At 44.0% G+C, this 24,711-nt stretch overlaps 1 protein-coding gene across 1 annotated transcript; it reads right to left on the bottom strand.

Moving 5' to 3' along the window:
* Positions 1 to 23,428: 23,428 nt before the first annotated feature.
* Positions 23,429 to 24,432, bottom strand: LOC136501832 (uncharacterized). The gene has a single exon (XM_066497361.1). It carries the CDS (start codon positions 24,287 to 24,289, stop codon positions 23,753 to 23,755), a length of 537 nt encoding a protein of 178 aa, XP_066353458.1. The 5' UTR covers positions 24,290 to 24,432; the 3' UTR covers positions 23,429 to 23,752.
* Positions 24,433 to 24,711: the final 279 nt, after the last annotated feature.

Here is a 24,711-nt window from a genome sequence, read left to right as displayed (position 1 = left end):
GCTAACTCTCAAATATTTTCACAAACATATTTAGAGCCCATTTCTAAAATGATTTTCATAAACATTTTTGCTTGCTCACCGATGTGCACTAGGCCTATATGTAATGCATGGTTTTCCAACACCTAGGCCTCTTAATAGAGTTCCCCTCTTATAGAGTTCCCCTCTTAATAGTATGACCATCTATCCTAAACCCGATCACACACTCTATTGTGTCTTGACCGGCAAAATAAAATCCCTAATTATACCTTTGCCTTGATCTCCATAGGGTTTTGTTTTTCTCTTTCTTCTTTTCCAAGTTGGAGCACTTGATCATCATCACATATGGCCATCTCCATCACTTGAGTACCATCTAGCTCCATCACTTGGACTTGGACCAACCTATCTCATTTACACACTTAGAGCATAGGGTTAGTCCAAATAGGTTTCATCAACTATCCAAAACTAACCTAGGGCTTTCAACTGTTATGCCACACAAGCCAATGTTGCAAAGCACTCTTGTCGGACAACTTTTCCTATGCCAACCTCACTGCCATCTTCAAATACACCTTGATAGACGACCCTGCCATGCCATCGCTCTCCACCTGCCACGCAAGAGCCTTACACACCATCATTGCACCTATGACCTCGTCTTGGCCACTTTAACTCCCCAAAACTCGTACCTTGACATGGCTGCCTCGCTCCCTCACAATGCAACTCCACCAAACACCCTATTGCATGCCTGCATGTAACACCCTCGGTGTTACACAGTAAATCATCTACTAAAACATGTCATGAGCATCATGTTTATGTTAATGCATGTGATAAAGTGTGTAGATCAATTCCTGTAACTCGAAACGATCAACTAAAATATGAAACGAAAGTTGATTCAATAGTTCATGCATATCAAGTAGGGTTTAAAACCAATTTTTATTAAGCAAAAATGCTATAGAACATGTATGTGATACTTAAATAAAGTTTACTAGTACAAACTTTGTAGATGATAATGAACTACTTGCTGTAGAAAAATAATGTTACTAGCTAGTATTTCTAATAGTCTAGAAACATAACTTGGAAAGCAAATCCAGCTCAAAAACTTAGAAATTTTTAAGTCTATCAACAGCTAGACATTGCTTTGTTTAGCAATTTATTATGAGAGATTGGGTTAAGGAGTGGTATAGTGTTATAGCTTGATTTGGTAGTCTCATGTGCCATCTTGAGTGTAGTGAAGCCGGTTTAGGTTTAGGAGCAACGATTTGGTCATGATCAGCGCTTTAAAATTCGTGCACGTAATCAGTCTTGGCCCATCGGGTTCGGGCGTGTGGTCACCACGCGTGGCTGTTCTGCGTCGCTGCACGGCTGTGTCATGCATGTGCATGCATGCGTGGCCGCACACTAGCCAGTCGAGGCTGCCCTTGGTCTGGCCGCACCGCTTGCAGCCAGTCGTAGGCCCCCATGCCCCGCTGGTCCTCTCTACGTCCAACCGCCAGTGCCACCATGGCTGCCGCTGATGCTGCTACTGCCCTCCATGTCATGTGTCACGATGCAATCATGGTCTTAGTCATTGTCGCTACCATCGTGTCACTCCCGCACTTGTGTCTACTCGCTGCATCATGCTGGCCCCTCCCTGGCCTGGTTGGGTACCGTCCGGATGTGGCCGTGCACGCCGTCGTCATGCCATTAATAGCGCTACAGCATGCGGGCTATGGCCGGTTGTAGATGCTCATGCTCATCCCCTCATGCTTGGATGTAGGTCCCTTGGTCGCGTCAACCGCGTCCCGCCAAGGCTTGCCTCACCGAGCCCACTTCCACGCCCTGTCTCTCTCTCTTTCTCCCTCTGTTTTCCACTGCCGTCGAGTCATGGTCACGGTGAGCCAAAGAGCGAGCACCTCTCATCAATTCCTCATGACCATGTCTCCACCTTTACGTCTTCTTGCCAACCGCCCCACCCCGCCTTGATTGCGGCTTAGCTGAGCTTCAATTTTTGGAGCTTTGCTCCCGCCGCCGTGCCATTAAGGCCTAGCCCGCCTCGCCGTGGCCAGCTCCAACCTCACCATCTTGCATCGAATTGACTGCACCACTAGCCTCACCTAGAACCCCTCTTTGTTGTGCACACCCAAGTCATAGCCCTATAGCCGCCTCCATGCCGCCGGCATGGCCGGGTCACTGTGGTTCGCCGTTGAGCTCACCGTGCGCATGCGACCAGACTTGCTCAGGGCATCTTCGGCCAGGCCACCGCCACGGGTAGGATTGTGGTGCATCACTTATGCTTACCCATCACCTCTATTATCCATTGTACGCTGTGGCTCACCAGAATGCAGTTGTCGTTGCTGCAAGTCGCCACCACCGGGGAGAGCCCGCTCTGCTTCACCCCTATTCATGCAACCACTGCCCATCATCGCACGTCGGCCCATAGGTGAGCGTTGGTCTCCTAGCTTGGTCTGCAAGGGTCCTGGGTGGATGGCGTACTGCTTAGTGCCACTGCTCGCTACACCGGCGAGTGCGGGGCGTCTCAAGGACCTCTCCAGTGCGAAGGTGAAAAGAAACGAGGGCTCCGTTGCAAAGTCGTTGTCTATAGAAATAGTACGTGTAGTGTTCGCGCTATTGTCTGATAACGTGAGGGCGTTTTTGCAAGAATGCCAATGCGCAAGGGGGCTCCCCGCCACGGGCCACCTCTGCGCATGGGCCGCGCCTCGCGTGGGCCGCGTTGGGCCAAAATCGATTTACCTTTTCATGGAAAATAGAAATAGCTTTTCATTTTAATTCTGAGCTAAAGTTTGATAATTAATATAAAATAATGTAGATATCCAAAAATTGTGAAACAAATTTTGTTAGGTCCTAAAATTGAGCTCTATCTATAGTTTATTTAGTTCATATATGTGCTTGTTGATACCAGGAGCTATTAAATCATTTGAGAGTGCTCAATATTATTAAGTTAATTATTGTAAGAATTTTTATGGTAGATTGGTGATAGCTTTAACTCTAAAATTTCTGTAGTAGCTTCATGGCATTATGAGGTGCTTGTTGTAATTTTTGTATCCCTAAAATAGACTAGTTAATATGGTAGCTAAATACCCATTAAGGCTAAATGAATAATGGCATGATATTGGTTTATAAAAATTAAGCACTTGTAGGGTGAGCTTCGAATCTGTTTGGTAGAGATAATGATTAGCTTAGTATCTTAGTCATTAGAGCTAGCTTAGTAGCTTAGCATGTGTATTCTTATTTTAAGAGTTGCTGTTGCTAAAATAGTAAGTGTTGCATCATCATTGCATGCATGTAGAGAACGAGTTGGTGGAGTTCATACCCACTGGAGAGTAGGAGTACAAGGAGGTGATCGAGAAGTATGAGGAGGAGGTCCTCGTATAGGAGGAAGCCCCACATGCCACTGATTAACTCAGCTGACACCACTGCCTGCCCAAGACAAGCCCTGGTGCATAACCCTTATTTTGAATGATCATTGGATATATATGTGTATGATGTGCATTTACGTTACATGATTTATATTGAAACTACATGTATAAGTAAAACCTACCTATGAGTCCTACTAGCATAGGTCGAGTAGCTGCTATGCTTAGGCTATCGACTAGCATGAGTAACCTGCCGTTACTCATAATAGGTGATTATTATTACTCTCAAGATAAAATGGTGAAAGGAAATGGAAACCGAGCAAGGATATGGTATGGGTATTGGTGGGTGTAATAAGTTGTGTCATGTGGCCAACGGGGCATAGATTGGTTACACTATTTTCCCTATCCATGTTAGTTAAAGATCGTCCATTGCTATGGATTCTAGTCAGGTCACAGACTTATTATCCTGAGCACATGCTTACTTATGGGAGCAGGATGACTCGTTACTCTCTTGTCGTAGGTTCTAGCTCTTTCTAGACCAACTGATTGGAGACAGGGATGGTGGAGGTCTAAGAACCACACTGAGTCTAGGACTCAGGAGTAGGGACTTGGAGTCCTAGTTTAGACGAGGACTTGGACCCCTTGACAGGAGAGTGATGGGTTGGTCTTGCTTGTGCCTAGGATACAAGTGGAGCGTGTGTTTTGGGGTACCCAACTAGGATACATTAGTTTGCAAATTACCATGTGATACGGTATGACTTGTCTATGATCTAGCACCGTAGTAAGAACTAGAAGATGAAAGATGGTGAAATGGATCTGATTGCTCAACTCTTGCTTGAAAGTAGAATAGGTGCTTACATAGAATGGTTATATAATGAACTAATCATGACTGCTAATAAGAAACATACATAAGGATTCACTACTAGTAATGCTTTTCACAAAAAGGAAACCCAGCAAACCATAAAGCTTATCATATCCTTTGAAGTCGGAAAATTATTCCCACTAGCCGGGTAAGTCTTGTGAGTACATTGTGTACTCAGGGTTTATTTACCCCTGTTGTAGGTGTAGCTTGAGGAATGACTGTTGTGTGGAGGATTCTTCTGGTAGGCATAGATGGATCCTTGTATCTTATCAGTTAGATGTTTATTTCAATTTTGCTGTTTAAATTCCGTACTCTGAACTTGGTATTGTAATAATGTATTTTTATGAACTCTTGTTGTATGAAATGGACTAAGTATTGTAAACTCATACTCATTATTGGATCCTATATGAAAAATGTGGATTGTTCGAGTTCTCCCTTAGGGTGTGCTCGACGAAACCATTCGATGTAGCTAGCTTTTGGGATGCTTAGTGTCTGGTAGAAGACGAGCGCCTCCAGGAAGCGTGCTATTTCGGGCGGTTCTACCATACTGCCATTGCACTATAGGGCCACCCATAGCTTCCATGATGCTAAGTCTCCTCGTGCCGCTTCCATCATCAGATGCATGACCACCACCAACACAACCAAGAACCTCGAACAATGCCATCACATAGTTTCTACTCCACAACATCGTGTCCCATGGCCAAATCCATGCCACCATGCACATGTTTCCTTGAGATCCTACATGCCTCCTATCCTCAGACATGGCTGCCACACAGTTGTGCCTTCTCATGCGATGCACCATGAGCCACCGATGTTCATTCACATTGTGCCACATGCCATTAGACATGGCCGTGTGCTGGGCCTAAGTTGTAATTGGGCCACACTTAGTTGTATTCAGCTATTTTGGGTCTTGTACTTTTGATCAAAACTAAATAGCTGAGGGGCTATTGTTGGGGGTGTAATATATGTTAGGGACCCATTAGTGTTTTCCGAGGCCCAATTACATAGCGACGAGGCTTTAATATAATGTTTAGTGTTCATTTGTAGCCCCTAGAGGCTCTTTGTAAATACAAGCCTCATCAGGGGAAATAATGAAAACCTTCCCTCACACCTTCCCTATCAAAGGGGAGAGGGGAAGGTAGAAGGGGACTCTTGCCTCTCACTCATTTCATTGTATCTCTTTCCCTCCACTCCTTCCCTTCTTACGTTCAGTCATAGACCAACATATGGTTCTTCTATTTTCTTGCTTGGTAAATGTAGTTCCAACAATAAAACTATTGAAGTAATTTGGTGAAGGTTGCTTCAAATTGAATTATTTAGGAACTTCCATATGCCATTTTTTCACATCCCATATATCTCCTTGTAAAGTACCTTAGCTTCATGTCATGATTTAATGTCACCTAATCCAACAATTTGCTAGGTATTTCCATATGTGTCCCTTTAGGATTCACTGCAAAATTTTGCAAACTAATATTTCACATATACTATTTGATCTACAATTTCCTCTTTTTCTATACAATTGATTTGCTTCGTGTCCTAAATTAACAATTTTCTCTGTTTATGTACAATCAATTCACTTTGTGTCCTAAATCTACTTAGATTGAAGGAATAATGATTATGACTCTAAAGATTGTACCTTTGTAATTTTAGCTTTACATGCCTCCTTCCTGAGGCGGGTTTGAACCCAAATGTGAGTGGTAGGGCAGGTGTACTACCATGTTTCGTGGAGAGTTGCAAACCAACCACCACATTTGTTGTAGTTTTTGCCACAGCTGTGTTTTTTTATCTCTTCAAGAGTACTGCACTTCATTTTGCATGAGTCGCACTTGAGAAGCAGCATTTTTTGCCTTCATATGAGGATAAGGTAGTTAGGTCTATAGAAGAGATTCGAGGAGATGAAGAGATGAAGGAGGGGAGCAGATTAAACCATGGGTATCTAGCACCTAAACCCTACCGTATGGCTGAGCGACGACCGTCGACAGGGGGTGTTTCCTTGCGCCGAGCCACCTTTTGCTCCGCTCGCACCTTGAGGTGGGTACTGTTACACTTGTGGTCACTAAACTAAGACCAAGTCACAAACCAACCATTACAGTGGATGTAGTCATGACCACACTTGTGGCCACAAATCTCCTTGTGAGACTTGAACTTGCGACCACAGTCGTCGCAATTATGAGCCATCACTACACTGAGAATTGCACAAAGAAAGTGATTAGAAATTAATAGATAAAGTGGCATATGTCAGGGTTAGGGGCTAGGGATATTGATTATGGCTAAAATCCAAATCCTCTTCTGGTACTATCGAACCCTAGCGATCTGTCCTGATCTACCCTACGTGGCCGCTGGAGGGGATTATTGGCTGAAATTGTAGAGCTGACCCGGGGTAACTTGTTTTTTTATTTATTACCAGGCTTGGTGACCAAATTGCGGTGACATGTTTTTTTTATTTTTACTAGATAAATGCCCATGCGTCACACTAAGGTCACGAATTTTTTGTACATGGATAGATTTGATCATGGAAAACACCAGTAGTTAAATAGTACTTGCAGTTGCCTCAACCACTTGCTTCATCTCGGCAGTGATGCTGACACATAGCATGCACACACCACAAATTCCATCACTGATAACCACCGCTACAAAAAATATTTATAGAGATGCCTTCATTTTATATTAGAAACGATTTTATTTATCGCCATCATCATGTGGTTGCACACGCCGCGTGGTGCACGGACACATAGGAGCCATTTTTAGTTTGCACTCAAGACAACATAGAGGGTGCGAGTGATTTAGGATTGATAGTCATACTATAAAGAGGGAAAATCTTTGGCTAAGCGGTTATCGAGTGCCACTAGATGACATGATTCTTGCATATGCATTTAGAAACCTAGTGTGCTAACTTTAACCCTTGTAAGATGCTTGAAAAGGGTGCTTTTGGGTCTGTGACCGGACTCAATAGAGGAGGCATGACCGGACGTGTAGGGCCTATGTCTGGTCAGCAATGGCGCACGATGATGTGAGCAACGTGTGGCTCAGCGAGTGAGGCTAAGAGGACCGGACGCCAGCCTGCGTCCGGTCAACCTCGAGCAGACGCGTTAGGTCTAGAAAAACCCTCTCGGGGTGCTTACTGGAAGTGACCATACTCCACATTGATGGTGCGTCCTGATCACATGGCAGCACCTCAGGTTGAGGGCTCTATAGCATGGGTGCATGCCGTGCGGACACTGAGCTGCAGCGTCAGGTCAGGCTTGGCATGCGTCCGATCATGACTTAGCCATTGGGGTTTAGCTGCTAGCCGTTGAGATTGCATGGTGGAGATTGAAAGGAGGCAACATGTGGACGACGATGGTTGACCAGACGCTAGGTGCGTGCATCCAGTCATACCCATCTGCGCATCTAGTCGACTCGAGAAGACAGTCAGTGAGGGGGCCAATGACTCTTTCATGGTTGGTTCCCTATTTAAGTGTCTTGGCCGGCCCTTGGCTCACTCTCTTGGCACTTTGACATACTTGACATCCTTGTGAGCCTAAGCAAACATCCTCCCACTCATATCCATCATTGATTCATCATCATAGTGAGATTGAGAGTGATTCCAAGTGCATTTACTTGTGTGATTACATCTAGTGGCACTTGGGGATCGTTGTGGCTGTGAAGTTTTTGTTACTCTTGGTGGTTGTCGCCACCTAGATGGCTTGGAGCAGCGGAGGAGCTTCGACATGAGTTGGTGATTGTTCATGGCCGGCTTTGGTGATTGTGAGAAGTCTTGCACCTTCCTCGATGAAGAGCCACAAGGTAGCTCTAGTAAATTGCTCGTGTCATTGAGTTACCTCACTTATGGGTAGGTTCTTGTGGTGTCCATTTGTTGGATGAGGTTCGTGCAATACCTCTTAGCCGCCGAACCACCAAGTGTTGCTCGACACAACTAGGACTAGCGTGCCAGCAAGCACATGAACTGCAGGAGAAAATCTTGTGTCCCTTTGAAAGGTCCTTGTTTGGTTTTGGTAATTGAGTGACAACTTAGGTGGACTAATTGTGTTTATGTGAGATACACAGGTGATTAGTCCACAGGTACATGTGTATGAGCAACATATGCCATGAAGGTGAAAATGGCTTGCAGATGTTGCAAAGCTCACATATGTGATGATGAAGGAGTTTATTGCACATGAGACATGACATTGAGTCATGTGATCAAGGTGGAGAAGATCAAGACAAGACTTGGCTTGATGGACCGGTTGCGAGCGTGAAGGGCAAGTCAAAGGCTTTGGAGTGATGGACCACGTGGCGGTAAAGCTTGAGCAAGATTTGGCACCGATGGACGATGGCAATGGTGAAGAGCAAGTGAAGTCAAGATCGATGAACCAATATGATCACGTGATGATATGAAGTGGATCATATCATTATTGATCATGTTGGTGCATGTGTTGCATCAACATTGGAGGAGATGGAATGGAATGCGCAAGGCAAAGGTATAACCTAGGGCATTTTATTTCACCGGTCATAGGTATGTAGAGAAGTTGATGATCGAGTTTAGGATAGATGGACGTACTATCAAGAGGGGAAAACTTGTTTGCATATCGATCATCTAGTGCCACTCGAGTGATCTAACTTTGCATCATCGCTAGGATTGAGTGGCGTGACAAGTTGAGTGGCTAACCCTTTGGGAAATGATTGTGAAAAGCTAACACACATACACATGGTGGTGTACACTTGGTGGTGTTGGCACATTTACAAAGAAGATGAAGTTGGAGTTGATGTGGATCAACTCGGTGGAGAAATGGAGATGAGAAAGGTCCCACAGAGTGGACCGGACTCTGGTCACGCAGTGACCGGACACTGAGGCTCAGCGTTCAGTCAGTGGTGGCTGTCAGCGTGCAGCATCGGTTAGTCGACCGGACACTGGCTTTGAAGTGACCAGACACTGGAGGCAGTGTTCGGTCCTATTGTCGGATGAAGCAGTGTCACTAGAGAGTGACCGGACGCTGGGGCTACGTCCGATCACGTTCGACCGAACGCGTCTGGTCGGGGTTAGTACCTTACTGTAAACGACCGGACACTGAGGTCCAACTTCCGGTCAGTTGAAGCTACTGCGTCTGGTCAGAAGATGACCGTTGAGATCGAAAGAATGCCGTTGAACGCGGGTGACATGTGGCTGTCATCGAGTGACTAGACGCTGAGGTCCAGCATCCGGTCAACACATCCGGAGCGTCTGGTCGGCATGATTTTTGCCCATTGAAGGGGTAACGGCTAGTTTAGCCCATGGGGCTATAAATAGAAGTGGCCTTCGGCCATGGCTAGTGTTGAGCACCTCGGGGGACTTTGTGTCCATGCTTGAGAGTGCTTAGGAGCCCTCCATCTCACACATACTTGATAGTGATCATCCAATTGTGTGAGTGAGCGATTCTAGTGCGATTGCATCGTGAGGTTGCATCGAGTGGCACTAGGTGATCGAGTTGCAAGCCGGTGGTGCTTGTTACTCTTGGAGGTTGCCACCTCCTAGATGGCTTGGTGGTGGTCTCCGTTGAAGCCCGCAAGAAGCTTGTGCGGCGCTCCGAAGAAGTGCTTTGTGAGGGGCATTGTGCTCGCCCCGCGGGAGCCGCGAAGAGCAACTTTAGTAAAGCGTGTCATTGAGCTACCCTCACTTCCAGGGTAGGTTCTTGTGGTGCCCGGCTTGCAGGCTTGGCGGGTGATGCCAATTAGCCGCCGAATCACCAAGTGAGCGGTCGACTCAACAGGGACTAGCGTGTTGGTAAACACGTGAACCTCAGGAGAAAAATCATCATGTCAACCTTGTTCTTCTCATTGGTTTGCATCCCCGTTACACAAGCTTGCGATTACTTTTATATACATTGAGCTTGTGTTGTTGCTTTTGTAATTAGTTAGCTTGTGTAGCTTGCTAGTTACCTTCTTGCTTGTGTAGCATAGAAGTAGCTCCCTTGCGTGACTAATTTGGTTTGTGTAACCTTGTTAGTCACATTGCTTAGTTTGTGTAGCTAAGTAATTGCGCTCTCTAATTTGGTATTGGTTGCCTTGTTATTGAGCATTGCTAGTGAGCTTAGTTAGCTTTGTGCTTTTGCTTACTAGCATGTGTAGGAGCTCCCTTGTTGCTTAGAGTACTAGTGGTATAAGTTTATGTGACCTTGCTTCTAGATTTAGTTAGGAGAGCTCTAGCTAGCCCAGCACCTTTGTTGCTTGATTAGTATCTTTGCAAGGTGCTAGTGAACATAGATAGAGGGGTGTAGTCTTGGCTGGACCGATAGATTTAATTCCGCACTTGTTTCGGTTAGCCAACATGATTAAGTTTTAAAAAGGACTATTCACCCCCCCCTCTAGTCGCCATCTTGACCCTTTCACCCTTGTGTGATTGGAATTCTCCCAGTGATTGGATTGGCTTCATATTGTGATTGGTTCATTCCTCTACATGGTAGTATAATCACCCTACTCACTCCTTTACATTCTTGTAAGTTAGTTGCCAAGCTCTTTAGCGTAGCTAGTCTTTGAGAGCTTGTTAGTTTGGTTATTGTGGCTCTTTAGTTAGTCTTTGAGAGCATACTAGCTTAGTGAGTAGTGACCTAGCTATTGTGTGTGCCTAGTGATCATAGAAACTAGAATTGTTGGAATAGGTGGCTTGCAACCCTTGTAGAGTTAGAGCAAAATTGCATTACGCCATTTGTTGTACTAATCAATTACTCTAGTGGATTTGTAGAGTTTTAAATAGGCTATTCACTCCCCTCTAGCCATATTGGGACCTTTCAAGTGGTATCAGAGTTGTGGTCACCATTTGATTGAAGGCTTAACAACCTCAGTGTCAAAAGATGGCTCAAATTATGTTCAACCATATGGGGGGGCTAACCACCATTCTTTGATGGCACATGTTATGATTATTGGAAGAGAAATGTGAAGATATATCTTGGTTCAATCAATGACCAAGTGTGTAATGTGACCGAGAGTGACTATGTGATTCTTGATCTGGACAATCTCACCAACAATGACAAGGCTAACAAGCAACGCAATACAATGGCTCTCAACACCGTATACAATGCCATTGATTCTAAGGTGTTTGAGCAAATCAAGGATTGTGAGAAAGCTAGTGAGGTGTGGAAGAGATTGGAGAAGACCTATGAGGGCACACCGGTGGTGAAGAGTGCCAAGTTGTACATCCTCAAGGATAAGTTGACAAGCTTCAAGATGAAGGATGATAAGAGCACTCCGGAGATGTTCCATCGATTACAAGTGATTGTCAATGATTTGAAGGCTTTGGGTGAGAAGATCAATGATGATGATGTCTCTCATCGGTTTAATATTTGAGATATTGAGAATGCTCATCATAAGAGGAGGATTGAAGGAGCTTACTCCTAACCAAGTACTAGGTGATGTCATGACACAATAGTCATACCGTGTGGAAAGGGAGATGGTTGACAAGGATGAGAAGAAGGAAGATGAAGACAAGAAGAAAAAGAGTGGCATTCAAGGCTAGCTCATCATCCAAGAACAAGGGCAAGTCCAAGAAAGAATCAAGTGATGCTGAAGATGCTAGTGAGATTGACGATGAAGCTATGGCTCTCCTTGTGCACAAGATGGGCAAGTTCATGAAAAAGAAGGGATACGATGCAAGAAAGAGAAGAGATCATAACAAGGAGTATGTGAGGAGATGCTACAAGTGCAAGAGCCTGAATCATGTTGTGGCAAATTGTCCCTACAATAGTGACAATGATGAGGATGAGAAGAAGAAGCACAAGAAGAAGAAAGAAAAAGAGAAGATGGAGAAGAAAATGACTTTCACAAAGAAGAAGAAGGAAAGTGGCTATGCAGTCACTTGGGATAGTGATGGCACCTTCGATGATGATGATGATGGCTCTAGTGATGATGACAAGAAATCCATCAAGAAGGCACTAGCAAGCATCGCCATCAACAACAAGCCCTCCATCTTTGACACTTCATCGACATGCCTCATGGCAAAGCCTACCAAGGTAAAATATGATGTGAGTGATGATGATGATTGTGAAAGTGATGATTATAGGAGTGATGAGGATGATGAGGATGAGTACACAAAGGAGGAGCTCTTGGACATATGTGAGCATGTACACACTTGCTTTGAGATGAAGACAAAGGAATACAAAGAATTGCGCAAGAAAGTCAAATCTCTTGAGCAATCCTTTAATGAGCTCAATGCCACTCATGAGAGGCTAATGGAAGCCCATGAGAAGCTTGGCAAAGCTCACTCTAATCTTGAAAAGGCTCACTCCTCTTTTCTCGAGCAAGTCAAGAAGGAGGAAGCTAAGAAGGAGCAAGTGATTGTGTCATGTGATGTGGGACTAACATAAGATATTCTTGATGAATCTTTTTATAAGCCCATTGTTGTTGCTCCCACTAACCCTTCTTGTAGCACTACCACTTCTGCTTCACCTTTGAGTGATGGTTTCACTTGTGATGCCTCACTAATAGTGAAAAATGAGACCCTCAAGAAGGAGGTGAATGAGCTCACTCATGCCTTAGGCAATGCCTTTGGTGGAGATGCTCGCTTGCTAAAGTGCTTGGATAGCCAAAGGTTTTCTCTCAACAAAGAGGGATTAGGCTATACCCTCAAGAAAGACAAGGCAACCTTTGTCACTCCCAAAGCTAGCTTTGTGAAGGGCAATGGTCGGTTTTGCAATAGAAGCAAGCAAGTTGGGTATATAGAGCAATATTGCAAGACTAATAAGAACAAGCAACCTAATGCATCCTCAATTAGATTTGATTTTTGTTACATGCTTGTTAAGGGTGCTAATGGTGTAAAGGCTAAGTTTATTGGTATACCAATTGTGGGCTCAAAGAAGAAAGCCATTTGTGTATCAAAGACCTTGGTAACTAACCTTCAAGGACCCAAGCAAGTTTGGATATCTAAAAAAAATTGATCTTCTGTTGTAGGTCAATTATGAAGCTGGAGGAAGGCATTGGGTGCTTGATAGTGGGTGCACACAACACATGACCGGTGATTCAAGAATGTTCAATTCAATCAACACAAATGAGAGCAATGGGGTTGATAGTATCACATTTGGTGACAATGGCAAAGGCAAGGTCAAAGGTCTTGATAAGATTGCAATATCCAATGACTTAAGCATTTCCGATGTGCTACTAGTAGAGAGCTTGAACTTCAACCTATTGTCAGTAGCTTAACTTTGTGATCTTGGTTTCAAGTGCATATTTGGAGTTGATGGTGTAGAGATCATAAGTGTAGATGGCTATAACTTGATATTCAAATGATTTAGATGTGAGAATCTATACTTGTTTGATTTTAATGCTAGAGAAGCTCAATTGTCAACATGTTTGCTCACTAAATGTAGCATGGGTTGGTTATGGAATAGAAGGCTTGGTCATGTTAAAATAAAACAATTGAACAAGTTGATTAAGCATGATCTAGTTAGAGGCTTGAAAGATGCCACATTTGAGAAGGATAAGCTATGTAGTGCATGTCACGTCGGAAAGCAAGTTGGCAACCCATATCCTAAGAAGAGCATGATGAGTACATCTAAGGTATTTGAGTTGTTGCACATGGACTTGTTTGGACCAACCACATACACTAGCATTGGTGGAAACAAATATGGATTTGTGATTGTGGATGATTTCACTAGATATACATGGGTCTTCTTTCTTGTTGACAAAAGTGATGTGTTTACAACTTTCAAGACATTCATCAAGAGAATTCACAATGAGTTTGAAACAACCATCAAGAAAGTGAGAAGTGATAATAGAAGTGAATTCAAGAACACAAGAGCTGATGATTTTTTGTGATGAGTTTGGGATTAAACATCAATTCTCGGCCAAGTACACTCCACAATCAAATGCCCTAGTTAAGAGAAAGAATAGAACCTTGATTGACATGGCAAGATCAATATTGAGTGAAGACAATGTTAGTCATTCATTTTGGACCGAAGCAATCAACATGGCTTGTTACTATAGCAACCATCTCTATTGTAATCCCATCATGGAAAAGACACTATATGAGCTATTGAATGAAAGAAAGCCCAACATTGAATATTTTTAGGTTTTTGGTTGCAAATGCTATATATTGAAGAAAGGCACAAGATTGAGTAAATTTGAGAAGAAATGTGATGAGGGATTTCTACTTGGATACTCTATTACTAGCAAGGCTTATCGAGTTTGGAATTTGGCTAGTGGTACTCTTAAGGAGGTTCATGATGTGGAATTTGATGAAATCAATGGTTCCCAAGAGGATGAGAATCTAGATGATGTGAGAAGCACTCAATTGGCCAATACAATGAAGACGATGGATGTCGGTGACATAAGGCCTAGAGAAGTGATTGAAGTTGAAGATGACAAAGATCAAATGCTCTCTAACTCAAATGTGCAAGCTAGTAGTTCTCATGATCAAGATCAAGCAAGTGCAAGTGATGAGAAAGTACAAGATAAACAACAAGTGGCTAGTTCATTATCTTAACCAAATAATCAACTAAGTGCAAGCAATCAAGTTCAAGTGCTCCAACAAACCAATGTTGCAAGAGATCATCCTTTGGATTCTATCATTGGTGAAATCTCAAGAGGTGTGCAAACAAGATCAAGATTGGTATCATTTTGTGAACATTTCTCATTTGTGTCATCCATTGAACCTAAGAAGATAGATGAAGTTTTGTTGGATGTTGATTGGGTGAATGCTATGCATGAAGAGCTAAACAACTTCATAAGAAATCAAGTATGGGAATTAGTTAAGAGGCCTAAGAATAATAATATGATTGGAACAAAATGGGTCTTTCAGAACAAGCAAGATCAAGATGGGATAGTTGTAAGGAATAAAGCAAGATTAGTGGCTCAAGGTTACACTCAAATTGAAGGTCTTGACTTTGAAGAAACATATGCCCCGGTTGCAAGATTGGAAGCAATTAGGATCTTGTTAGCCTATGCTTGTGCCAACAACATCAAGTTATACCAAATGGATGTGAAGAGTGCATTTTTCAATGGGTACATCAATGAGCTTGTGTATGTTGAGCAACCTCTCTATTTTAAAGATGAGAAGAAACCCAACCATGTCTACAAGTTGAGAAAGGCTTTGTATGGATTGAAGCAAGCACCTAGAGCATGGTATGAGAGATTGAGGGACTTTTTACTCTCTAAGAGATTCATTATGGGCAAGGTTGACACCACTCTCTTCACTAAGAAGATTGGCAAGGACTTGTTTATGTTGCAAATCTATATTGATGATATCATATTTGGATCAACCAATCAAGATTTTCTTGAGGAGTTTGGAAAGATAATGGCAAATGAGTTTGGGATATCCATGATTGAAGAGCTTAGTCACTTCCTTGATCTTCAAATCAAGCAAATGAAGAATAACACATTTGTGAGTCAAGGCAAGTACATCAAAGACATGCTCAAGAAGTTTGGACTGGATGATGCTAAAGCTATTAGTACACCAATGGGGATAAATGAAAACTTGGATAGTGATGCTAGTGGTAACATGGTGGATCAAAAGATGTATCGGTCTATGATTGGAAGCCTACTCTATGTGATCGCTTAAAGATCGGATGTGATGTTTAGTGTATGCATGTGTACTAGATTTCAAGCCTCACCAAGAGAGAGTGATTTGAAGGCAACCAAGAGAATATTGAGGTACTTGAAGCATACACAAAATGTTGGATTGTGGTATCCTAAAGGAGCTAGATTTGAGTTGATTGGATATTTAGACTCTGATTATGCAGGATGCAAAGTTAACAGAAAGAGCACATCAGACATATCAACTATTGAGAAGATCACTTGTGTCTTGGTCATCAAAGAAGCAAAATAGCGCAGCACTTTCAACCGCCGAAGCAGAGTGCATTTCGGCCGATAGTTGTTGTGCTTAATTACTTTGGATGAAGGCTACTTTGAATGATTTTGAAATCAGGCTCAAACAAGTGCCATTGCTATGTGATAATGAGAGTGTCGTGAAGATCACCAACAACCCGGTTCAACATGTAAGAACAAAGCATATTGATGTCCGCCACCATTTCATAAGAGATCATCAACAAAATGGAGACATTTGCATTAAGAGTGTGGGCATCGATGATCAACTTGCTGATATCTTCACCAAGCAACTTGATGAGAAGAGGTTTTGCAAGCTAAGGAATGAATTGAATATACTTGACTTATCAAATATGTGTTGATGCACCCCCATTATATGGCATGCCTCTCCTTTGAGCAAAGCAAGATAAAGTTGATTGACATATAATACATCCATTGCTAAGGATTTGTTTAGTGTATCTAGTCATTCCTCACATGTCTTAGGATCATTTATGAAAATAAAATGAATTTGATGCTTGTATGATACCACTATTGCTTGTATGCTTGAAATGATATAGTGGTATCATATGACATGTTTGTGGGCATGTGAACCTAGTGTTTGATCTAGAAAATGAGCTATAAGTGTTTAACTCAACATGGCCAAGATAACCCTTGCAATGAAGTGTGAAGAAGCTTGCCCTTGGATCAAACCGAGTGAAATATCTTTTGCAAGTGATCTAGATTGAACCAAATTGAAAAAATGATCCTCATTTCACATGGTTTCACCCTAACCTATCTAAAATTTGAGCTCACCTTTTGTGCTAATTGTTGACAAAGGGGGAGAGAAATTCACAAAGATAGTAAGATAGGGGGAGCAAACAAATAAATGACATTGTAAGGGGATCAATTAAAATTTAAAGCACACAAGTAGGGGGAGCAAGCTCATAAACTTGTATGTTGCATTTGAATGTGCATTACATATGTTTGCTTGCATAGCACAAGTTTTTAAATTCCCTATCTATACTTATGTGGTGTATGCTAGATTCTAGAAAATGTTTGATAAAATGAAAAACTAGCATGCATAGGATAGTGTCGATAGAATATCGTCGGCAGTCCTCCAAAGGGTATCCCATGAAGGTAGATTGATCGGTAGAGGAGCGTGAGATCAAGAACAAGAAGACAACAGAAACACATGAGTTAGACAGGTTCAGGCCATTAGTATGATGTAATACCCTACTCCTATGGTCTGTTGGTTTGTATTAGCTATCGTATGATATTGCGTGAGTTTGGAGGGGGTCCCTGTCTGCCTTATATAGTCCAGGGAGCAGGGTTACAAGTTGGTTAGATCTGAGAGATAACCAGAAAGTAATAACTGATTACAGGAATCTTAGAATCATACATATCCTAATAGATCTCGTAGTATCTTCAGGATATCTTCCAAATGTCTTGCGGGAGGCGCCGAGCAGAGTCGTGCCCCGTAAGGCTTCGTCTTGTGGGCTAAGCCACCCCTAGGGGCGTAGCCCATGTGGTCTGTCATGGGTATCTGAGGTCATACCCCCCACAGATAGCTAGATATTCTTTGAACTTTTACAAGTGGTACTAGAGCCTTGCTTCTAAGAGCAACTCCAACAGAAATGCTATTCTTGGCTTTGAGTCTATTTTAGACTTTTTGGGACAAAAAATAAGCTCCAACAGTCATTGTATCTAAGATTCTAAAATAACAAGTTGTCCATCCCATCAAATCCGGTGACTAAACATAGATAGCGAAGGCCGCTCGCCAAAGGGCCCTCACGCACTGATTCCCCGACTTCCCATGCATTTGCTTCTCGAACGCATGTCTATCCACCATTGGCATGGCCACTGTTGTTGGTCACCATGGTGCTTCTTCATGCATAGTCCCTTGCCCCTTGATGCGCCTCGTTGATGGCATGTGGGGAGGGACTCATCGAAGAGACAAAGAGGGGGCTAGACAAGATGCACCCGACACCGAAGCCGGAGCCACCGTCGGGGTCCTTGACACTGACATTGGTCGTTGGAGCTCGCTTCTCCCGCATGGGCCTCTCCTGCGCCTCATCAAAGCTCATAGCTCGCATGAAGTAGTTGCAAGGCGCTCGTGTGGCAACAATGATGCTTGGAGCTGAGCATATGTGCGTACTGTGTGTGCTGGCTCCACCAACCACACGTTGTTATTGGAGTTGACCTAAGCACACAGTTGTATAGCCTCATCGGCGTGCTTCCTCTATGGCTGTGCCCGCACGCTGCCTTCTTCTGCTCATCGTCGTCGTAGTGGAGGCCATGGTGTTCTTTATGGTGGCCAAGAGATTGGCAGTGAAGGTTGCAAGCACTGCTTCCCTGGCCGCCGCAAGCCACACATGATGGGTTGTATTCATGCGGTAGCCGCTGGAAGCTCTACCTGGCCGTGCGACGTAGGCTCCAAACGGAGGACGAAAGCTATCGTCGTGATTGGATATTTGATGAAAAATAAGATGATGTGGCACTTTTAAATATAGACAAGGGAAAATATACCTAAGCTATTGTGGAACACTACTTTTTAGATGAGTAACCTATTTTACTTAATGGCTAAATCTTGTGATTTGGAATCAAATTTTAGCAAGTCTCTTGGAGTTGCTCTAATATTGATCTCACGAGGTATCTAGTTCTTTGTGTTTTTCTATTTTTCAAGTGATATCTAGCAACTCATGATGCTAAGGATGGTGTTCAAATGGCAACTCCGATTGGTATCACGCTTCAAAGGTTCATTCTTTACACCTTAGCATCATTTGGTAGCTATTACTCTCCCAAACTTTCAATCCATGAATATGTGCAAGCTTTCAAATCCAAACTCTTAGCATATATGTAGGGGGAGCTAATACTACTAATTTGGGTTTATGAAACTTGTCCATAACCTTTACACATGGTAATATGCTTGGGCAAGCAATATGAATCTAAAAAGATTTTATTGAATATCTTTGTAAATAGGTTGTTATCAATTACCAAAAAGGGGGAGATTGAAAGCCCTAGTTTGGTTTTGGATAATTGTTGAAACTTAGGACTAACCTTTGATCTAAGTGTGTGATTTATATGAGGTAGTCCAATCCAAGTGGTGAAGCTAGGTGATGGTCATGGTGAAAGTGATGGCCACAAAAGAGATGATCAAGTGCTTCACATTTCGAAAAGAAGAAAGAGAAAAACTAAAATGGGCTCAAGGCGAAGGTATATTGATAGGAGCCATTTTTGGTTTGCACTCAAGACACCATAGAGGGTGTGAGTGATTTAGGATTGATAGTCATACTATAAAGAGGGAAAATCTTTGGCTAAGCGGTTATCGAGTGCCACTAGGTGTTATGATTCTTGCATATGCATTTAGGAACCTAGTGTGCTAACTATAACCCTTGTAAAATGCTAACACACGTGCACACAAGTTCTACACTTTGTGGTTAGTAGGTTGGAAGCAAGGATAAAGTGGTTGTGGACTTAGAAAAAAAAGGAGGAGAAAGTCCCTGACCGAACTCTGGCCACGGGGTGACCAGACTCACCCCTGTCGCGTTCGGTCAGCTAGCACAGAGAAGGGCACTTTCGGGTCTGTGACCGGACTCAGCAAAGGAGGTGCAACCGGACACGTAGGGCCTGCATCCGGTCGACATTGATGTACGATGACATGAGCAGTGCGTGGCTCGATGAGTGAGGCAAAGAGGACCGAACGCCAGCTTGCGTCTAGTCAACCTCGAGCGGACGTGTTAGATCTAGAAAAAACCTCTCGGGGTGCTTACTGGAAGTGACCGGACTCCACGTTGATGGTGTGTCCAATCACCTGGCGACGTGTCAGGTTGAGGGCTCTGTAGCGTGGGTGCATGCATGAGCGGACACTGAGCTACAGCGTCAAGTCAGGCTCAGCAGCGTCCGATCGTGACTTAGCCATTTGGGTTTAGCTGCTAGCCATTGAGATTGCACGATGGAGATTGAAAGGAGGCAACACGTGGATGACGATGGTTGTCCGGACGCTGGGTGCATGCGTCAGGTCATACCCCATCTACACATCCGGTCGGCACGAGAAGACGGGCAATGAGGGGGTCAATGGCTCTTTCGTGGTTGGCTCCCTATTTAAGTGTCTTGGCTGGCCCTTGGCTCACTCTCTTGACACTTTGACATACTTGACATCCTTGTGAGCCTAAGCAAACACCTCCCACTTATTTCCATCATTGATTCATCATCATAGTGAGATTGAGAGTGATTCCAAGTGCATTTGCTCGAGTGATTGCATCTAGTGGCACTTGGGGATCGTTGTGGCTGCGGAATTTTTGTTACTCTTGGTGGTTGCCACCACCTAGATGGCTTGGAGCAGTGGAGGAGCTTCGGCACGAGTTGGTGATTGTTCATGGCTGGCTCCGGTGATTGTGAGGGGTCTTGCACCTTCCCCGACGAAGAGCCGCAAGGTAGCTCTAGTAAATTGCTTGTGTCATTGAGTTTCCTCACTTGTGGGTAGGTTCTTGTGGTGTTCATTTGTTGGACGAGGTTCATAGAACACCTCTTAGCCGCCGAACCACCAAATGTTAGTCGACACAACGAGGACTAGCGTGTCGGCAAACACGTGAACCTCGGGAGAAAAATCTTGTGTCTCTTGTGTGATTGGAATTCTCCTAGTGATTGGATTGACTTCATATTGTGATTGGTTCATTCCTCTACACGGCGGTATAATCACCCTACTCACTTCTTTATATTCTTGCAAACTAGTTGTCAAGCTGTTTAGCGTAGCTAGTCTTTAAAAGCTTGTTAGTTTGGTTAGTGTGGCTCTTTAGTTAGTCTTTGAAAGTACACTAGTTTAGTGAGTAGTGACCTAGCTATGTGAGTAGTGACCTAGCTATTGTGTTTGCCTATTGATCATAGTAACTAGAATTATTGGAATAGGTGGCTTGCAACTCTTGTAGAGCTTACGCCGTTTGTTGTACTAATCAATTGCTCTAGTGGATTTGTAGAGTTTTAAATAGGCTTTTCACCCACCCTCTAGCCATATTAGGACCTTTCAAATGACTCTGAAGCTCAGCTCATGAGCCACATGCGATGGCGGGCAACGAGCAACTTCACCTTGCTTCATAGGAGCAACAATGTTTGGCCACACATCTTGACCAAGCACCAAAACGCCAGTGATGGTGCACCCCTATTTTACAGGTGTGAGGTGGAATGCGTCGGGCGAAAACCTCAACCGGTATTTGCCGGAGCCGACAACAACGACACTTTGGTGTCACTTCCTTCCTTGGAAGCGTCATCGATATGCTATATCTTCACCTTGTGGGGTTCTTTTGAGGAAACTCCACTTAGTGTTTCTAGACAGGTGACGCTGACGATCAACGTCGTTTCCTTCGTGAAGTCGCCTAGAAGACTAGAAGATCTCGCACTGCCTTCTTAGATGTCGGTCCACGTGGGACGTTTGTTACTTATCTGTAGGCCTTGGGTTTTCCTCGAGGCTGAGCTCTTATAGGTTTGCTACTCGCTTTGTGGTGTGTGCCTAGCTCTCTAGAGTGAATCTGTAGAGACAAAGTTAGAGCTGCTTTTCCTGTGGGGTACAGCAAAGCTTGGCAACAATGACATGTTGTGTTTCACTTTCTTTAGAGGTCATGACTCATGTGAACAAGTGACAGTGTGTTAGGGGTTTTGGCTGATGTTCGTCATAGGAAGTTGGAGCTGCTCTGTTGTGATAAGCTCAACAACAATGACGTGCAGTGGGCTCGGACGGTCGTTTGTAAGTGGGTTGCCTAGGGTTAGTCATCTAGGCTTGTGTGTTTAGTTTTTTCATTGGTTTTCTTTTAACAAATTGTGTGACTGTAAGATTTTCATATCTGATTTTTGTTTATAAATTGGATCAATTTTGTTTCTTCTTAATTGAAAGGCAGAGCTTATGCCATTACATTAAAAAAAGGAGGGCATTCGGTATAGCCTCATCGCTGGGACTACCGGTTCCCTCTGTCTTCTGCCCATCCCATCGCTGGGCTGTCGCTTCCCTTTGCCTTTTCCCTAGCCCCATCCCTCGCATCACCATTGCCCCCTCCATCATTTGGATCTAAGCACTGGCGTGCCCCCACGCGGCTCTAGACTCACCAAGCATTAAGGATCTAAGCACTGATGGGCACTGCCACGCGGTTCTTTTTTTTAAAAAGGTGGCTCGGAGTTCCTTACCCCAATGTGGTTGGATTTCTTTGGATTAGTCTTCTCTAAGCTTGTACGTTCAAGAATGTAGGAGGAGGCTGCAAAAGTTCAAAAAAAATGTAGCCATTTGCCAGTTATTGAAGTAACTTAATGAGTCAAATTTGAGTCTGCCATCTGATACATAGTTAGCATTTTTCTTTGTGGTTGTAGCCTATTCTGTCATCCCAGAGCATTTGGGAAGCTAAATGTTAGTTTGCTATGTAGGTCAGAATTGGAAAAATAAGGGGGGCTATAGGCTATAGCAGGATATAATCAAAGCCCGGTTTGTACTGTGAGACACAGACCAACTGACTCACCAATTTGGGCTGACTTATTAAGGCGAAAGGTTTGTATTTATACAGAAGATCTATATTTAGCAAGAATGGAGATAAAGTTATGTTTTGGTTTGCTTGTTGACTATTTTTGTTGCTCTATGTACTCAATTTCAGGATTTATTCTTGTTTTGTGACAAAAAAAAGAGGTGACTGTGAAATGGTGTTTGGAGAATAGCATGAATCTATCTTTTTGGGGATGGTTATAACCTGAATTGAGTGAGCAATGGAACCTGATATGTGAAAAAATAACATGTTTCAATTCTCTCAGACCATGGATATTGTCGGCTGGAAATGGGAAAAGGAGGTAATTTCTTTGTAAAGTCGATCTATAATACATTGACAGTAAATGCATCTGGATTTTCATAAGCATATTTGGAAAGGAAAACTCCCTCCAAAAATCAAAAAATTTCTACGGCTTATGAAGAATAATCCTATTCTAACAAAGGATAATTTGATTAAGAGGGGATGGGTTGGTGATCCCAAATGTGTCTTTTTGTGACAATGATGAATCTATGGCCCCGTTCGCGTGCCCTTAAACCCGGCTTGATCCGCTTCTTTTTTCATCCGGAAGGGCATGTTCGCTTAGTGTAATTCTGGAGGAATTTGGATGGTTTTGAGGAATGCTGGAGGAATTTATGAGAGAAAACACTGTTCCGGATGAAAAAAGAAGTGAATCAATGTCGAGTTGCCAATGTTATTAGGGGAATAGTTGCTACTTGCTTTGGAGCAAATAATGTCTACAAAATCTTAATCAAGTCTGGGCGTGGGTTAAATTCTGGGTTTCTAATGGAACTAACATTCACTCATTTGGCATGCTACCATCTGTTGGGCCATTTGAAAGACAAGAAACAAAATTTGTTTTGAAAATTGCTCTGTTGCAGTGTCTAGTCTGTGTTTCTTCTTTTTAATTGCATACAACAATACCAAACATTATCAAAAGCATCTATTTGGACAGAAATGCTATTGCCACCAATGCTCCCTTTTCTCTTCAGAGGCATACAAATGTTCCTCAACCAATTGAACACAAACACTGTCAATTGAGCATCAGAGTGTGCTTCCGATTTCCTCTTTGTTCACATAACCAAAGTCAAAATGAACATCTGTTTACATAATGTCGACCAAATGCCATTTTTTTTTGTATTTATTACACTCTCAATCAAGTAAAAAACAAACCATAAACTGCACTATTCAAAACCAAAAAAGAATGTGCAGAAACGATGGAGAAACAAAAACCCGTCACCGCGCACTCTGCAAAGGAAAGGATCTCTACCTCGAAATTCTTTTTTGCTACGCACTACTGCGGATCATCGTCCCCTGGAAGGAGAAGGAGAAGGAGAAGCGGCAGGACTCCTGTCCCAGCTGTTCCCCCTGACGTACCGCAGCTGCAGAGACACCTGCCGCTCCATCCGCAGCTGCCTGTAGAAGTTCGCGATGAACAGCTCCGCGCGCTGGTCGATGTCGTCATCCCCCGCCACCGGCGACCCGCCGCCGCTGGACGACGCTGACGACGCCCTCTTCAGGGCCTCGGGCGACGCCGCGGCGCTGCTGGTGCTGGTCCGCGACAGGCTCCTGGTGGTCGCCGTGCCCAGGCTCGCCGACCTGGAGGTCCTTGAGCTGGAGGAGGCCGGCGACGCGATGCTGTCCTCGACGTCCAGCAGGCCCGGCCGCGAGTCGAAGCTGAGGCGCCGCGCCGGCGCGCCGCCGCGGGCCAGGGATCTCAGCAGCATCCACCGCGTCGCGCTGAAGGAGAGCAGGAACCGCACCTTGGCGATCGCCTCGCGGAGGCTCCCCAGGACCGACGACGACGACCGCTTCTTGGCCTTGGACGTCTCCTCCTCCATGGATGGAGAGACCTCAGAGACGACGGCCTGTTTCTCCCCTGTCGTCGTCGTCGTCGAAGACTCGAAGCTCTGGAGTCGTGGCAGACAAGGAGAGCTGGCGCGAGTGGAGGCGGCGGTTGGTTTTGTGTCGATCTGTAAAGCGGGAGGCGCGCGATTTTATATAGTGGCTGCCGATGTTGAAAGGTCACCGGTGTACTCCGACGTTGGCTGGTCGGTGCAGGAAGCTACTCGGTTTCAAGAAACTGCAGTGAATGTATCGGCGTCTACAAATACACCGGTAGAATACGCCGTACGCGTCGAGTAACGGTCAGAGGTGACTGCGATTATGCTTGGCCGTGACCAGCTAAGCAGCACCGCAATCATTGCTTACATCAAAAGGACCTGACAGACTGACAACGGTTGGAACAGCCAAACGGCACAGC

Source organism: Miscanthus floridulus, chromosome 13, assembly GCF_019320115.1.
Source record: "Miscanthus floridulus cultivar M001 chromosome 13, ASM1932011v1, whole genome shotgun sequence".
Taxonomy (NCBI): Eukaryota; Viridiplantae; Streptophyta; class Magnoliopsida; order Poales; family Poaceae; genus Miscanthus; species Miscanthus floridulus.
Note: the sequence above shows the minus strand (reverse complement) of the source record. Positions and strands in the feature narration are given on the sequence as shown.

Bases quoted from the DNA above. Each gene is read 5' to 3' on its own strand.
- LOC136501832 (XM_066497361.1), bottom strand. From the start codon at position 24,289: ATGGAGGAGGAGACGTCCAAGGCCAAGAAGCGGTCGTCGTCGTCGGTC.